Genomic DNA, 3,773 nt, shown 5'->3' with positions numbered 1-3,773 from the left:
GAAAGACATTATTGCACCTGAAGAAGTTAATTTAAGTAATATAGTAAATATTCATAAATTTAATTAATTTTAGTTTTGATTGTTGAATTTTGAATGCATAATTCTTGAGGTAGTCGTTTATACAATATTAAAATATTTACATGAGTGTGAAATCTTTACAATATATATATATTCTATGCTAATATTTATAATTGTTATTATATACATTGTTTCCCTTTTTTTTTACTGACTTATAGCTAATAATACTTACAACCTAAAGGTTTAAATTAATTATTGAGTAGTTAAGCTAAAATATAAAGGTTAAAATTTAAAATTATTTATTTATTTATTATGAATGATAAAAGTATAAAATGATTATTGACAAATAAAAATTATAAGTTTCACTTAGTTAAGTGATAAATAGAGTAAAGTTAGTATAGCTTATAAAAATTGATAGTAATTTGATACTTTAAAGTAAAATTTATAAAATATATTATATTTTGTATTAGTTTAGTTATAGTTAATGTGAATGTTAAATCTATATCTTGAATCTTAAGTATTTAAGTTTTATAAAATAAATATATACATTTTTTATATAAAATCATTTTTATGAATGATTTAAAATATTTTAATAAAGCAAATGTTAATAATGCGAAACTTAAAGGTTCCTGTTTTGTTATTATAAATTTCTCTATGCTAAAGGTTAATACTAAAAATAATGATTAAATTTTAAATCTGGTATATATTTTTTTGTTCTTTTGTAATTTTATGTTTTTATTTTATTTTAATACATTAAAAATGTATGAAAATAAGATTGAAATCTTTTCTGTTTTTTTTTTTTTTTACTTAAAGTTATGATTTGTAATTTAAATATATTTTACTGTCATTCTAAGGTTAATACTAACGCAAAAGTTAATTGATAAGGTAAAACAACATGTACTTAAAGTATGGTTTTAATTTTTTTTTTTTTAATGTAAAATTTAATTGATAAGATAAAATAGCATGCAGTTAAATTATAGTTATAATAATTTCTAATGTAAAATTTAATTGATAAGATAAAATAGCATGCAGTTAAATTATAGTTATAATAATTCCTAATGTAAAATTTAATTAATAAGATAAAATAGCATGCAGTTAAATTAGTTATAATAATTTCTAATGTAAAATTTAATTGATAAGATAAAATAGCATGCAGTATAGTTATAATAATTTGTATGTAAGTATGACGTAACAAATGAATTACACTTTTTAGTTTAATATATATTTTTTTTTATTTATATATATATAATTTTTTTTATTTTTAAAATTTTTTTTTTTTTTAAACAATTTTATAGTTATAAATTTAAAATTCGGAATTAATAATATTAATAAATTGCTCGTATCCTATAGTACGTGATACGTACTTTAATATGCATTCGACTATTTGCACATCATATCTAGGATCGTGTGCTAATCCATTATGTTTTTCTGTACATACAAGATTGTGTACCTCTCCTAAGTTAAGTAGATTGCCATTTTTTTTTATGGGAGGAAGTGGAATTTTTATTATTATTTTTTCATTAAAATTTAGTATACATAAAAAAAATCTAAGCTTATTTTTTGAAATTGTTTGCCCAGGATGTTTAATCCATTTATTTTTGTGTTAATAATTATACTACGTAACACATTTTTCAAAAGTGTCATCCTTGATAGTGATCAATGCGTTAATAATTTCATCCCACGAATTATATAATGCTCGACATGCGTCTGCGCGAGCCGACCACCTGGTGTTTGATAAACTCTTAATTGTATTAGCATTACGTTTCATATTTAATTGCAAAATTGACCATCTCTGCGTTGATGCGGAAAAAAAATTATATAATTGTTGTATAAATCCAAAAAAAATTGATGCTTGTGGACAACTTTCTGCAGAAGATATGCCAACCAAATTTAACGAGTGAGCGCTACACGGTACGTAATAAACTAGTGGATTAATTTCTTTGATTCGAGCCTGAACTCCACTGTATTGACCTGACATATTACTAGCATTATCGTAGCTTTGCCCTCGACAGTCAGAAATGTCAATATCATGAGATTTTAAAGTATTAATAATGACATTAGTTAAATCTAAAGCTTTATGTCCTGGATTTGAAACAAAACATAAGAATCGTTCTACAGGAAGACCAGTTGCGAGGACATATCTCACCATAAATGATAATTTGTCGACGTGCGAAATATCTGGCGTCGAATCAATACTTATGGAAAAATATTTTGATATTTTTAATTCTCTAACAATATTATATTTTAATTTTTTCATCATTAACAAAATAAATTCGTCACATATAACGTGAGATAAATATGACGTAGAGCCACTGCCTTTACTTCCAAAACGAACTATATGATCGGCTAAAAACGGATCAAATTTTGCGATTAATTCGAGTGACATTAAGTAATTACCGTTGTGTACAGAACCAAAACACGAATCATGTCCTCGAAAAGGAAGACCACGAGAAGCTAACGATTTAATAGTTTCGACTACCCTTTTCAACACATTTCTCCAATATTCGATTTCTGTGTCTAATTGTTTAATCAATGAATTATCAATGCGCCCCAAGACATTACCTCTATGTTTTAAATTCATAATAGCATCTCGGTGCTCTTTACTATTTTCATGGTAGCTGAAACGGACAGTAGCATTTTTCCAATCATTGAACCCTTCAGTAACAAGTTGAGTTTCTAAAGATGTTTGAAATATCCGACAAGGCCCACAAAAAACTACTCTTAACTTGGAGAATAAACTAACCATGAACGAACAATTGTTTCTCCATTAATTAATCGTCTATTAAACATAATTTTGGTCAAATATCTTGTTTTATCAGAATATATCCGTTTCGAGTTAATAAAGTCATTTGTCATATTTTGATTAAAACCATTTTTTGCAATATAGTCACGAAATTCGTCGTTAATAACCCATTTAGCTGGGTCTATCTCCAAAATGGTTTCATTTACTATCATATTAGTCAACTCATTTGACTCACAACTACCTTCTGGTTCAACATTATCCACTTCAATAGATTCACTAATTATTGTTGTTTCACTGTCACTAACCTGAAAATCTGTTTTCTTCATATTAATATCCATAATGTTACTACTATTACTACTACAAACACCAGAAGTAGAAGCTGGATTTTTAAAAAAATCAGTCAATTTTTGTGTTTTATTTAAAACATTTTGCAGTTTTTCACTTTTTAATTTGGCAATTTTTTTGTATTGGTCACCATTTAACCGTTTTCTATTCGAACTCATGCTCACAAAATAAAAAGACTATTTTCGAAAAAAACGACGACACAGCTGCAGCGGTACGCACTCAGCACTTTGCAGCACGGTCAGAACGCACAGGCGACAGTACGATAGACCACAGACTGAAATCACTTCTCATTTCTCAAGTAATAAGATAAAAGATCGGTCAAGAAATTTTTCGTAGAACCACTGCACTGAATGTTGATATTATTAGATTGTTAATATGTACTGTAGATAACTCACTGACCATTTTTTTGACGGCGACGGCGTGAATATTTCCGGTAGACAGCGATAAGAAACTTTAAAAATAAATAAATTCGAAATTTATTTGGAACCAATGTCATTGTTTTCAATACTTTAAGATACTTTTGTTGGCTGAATAAAAATAAGTTTCACCGAGTTAATATGCATGGCCATCATTATTGAAAAAAAAAATCCCATGAAAAATTTGCCGCCCCTTAGAATTTGCCGCTGTAGGCACGTGCCTATAGTGCCTGCATATAAATACGCCACTG

General features: G+C 26.9%; 1 protein-coding gene across 1 annotated transcript; it reads right to left on the bottom strand.

The window, feature by feature from the left end:
- Positions 1-1,335: 1,335 nt before the first annotated feature.
- Positions 1,336-3,773, bottom strand: LOC126899612 (zinc finger MYM-type protein 1-like). The gene has a single exon (XM_050674662.1). It carries the CDS (start codon positions 2,762-2,764, stop codon positions 1,634-1,636), a length of 1,131 nt encoding a protein of 376 aa, XP_050530619.1. The 5' UTR covers positions 2,765-3,773; the 3' UTR covers positions 1,336-1,633.

The sequence above is a fragment of the Daktulosphaira vitifoliae genome, unplaced genomic scaffold (assembly GCF_025091365.1).
Source record: "Daktulosphaira vitifoliae isolate Bord-2020 unplaced genomic scaffold, ASM2509136v1 Scaffold_2, whole genome shotgun sequence".
NCBI lineage: Eukaryota > Metazoa > Arthropoda > Insecta > Hemiptera > Phylloxeridae > Daktulosphaira > Daktulosphaira vitifoliae.
This window is presented reverse-complemented; position numbering and strand designations above follow the sequence as displayed.

What these genes read in the sequence shown, in the direction of transcription:
- LOC126899612 (XM_050674662.1), bottom strand. Translation starts at nt 2,764, where the DNA reads ATGGTTAGTTTATTCTCCAAGTTAAGAGTAGTTTTTTGTGGGCCTTGT.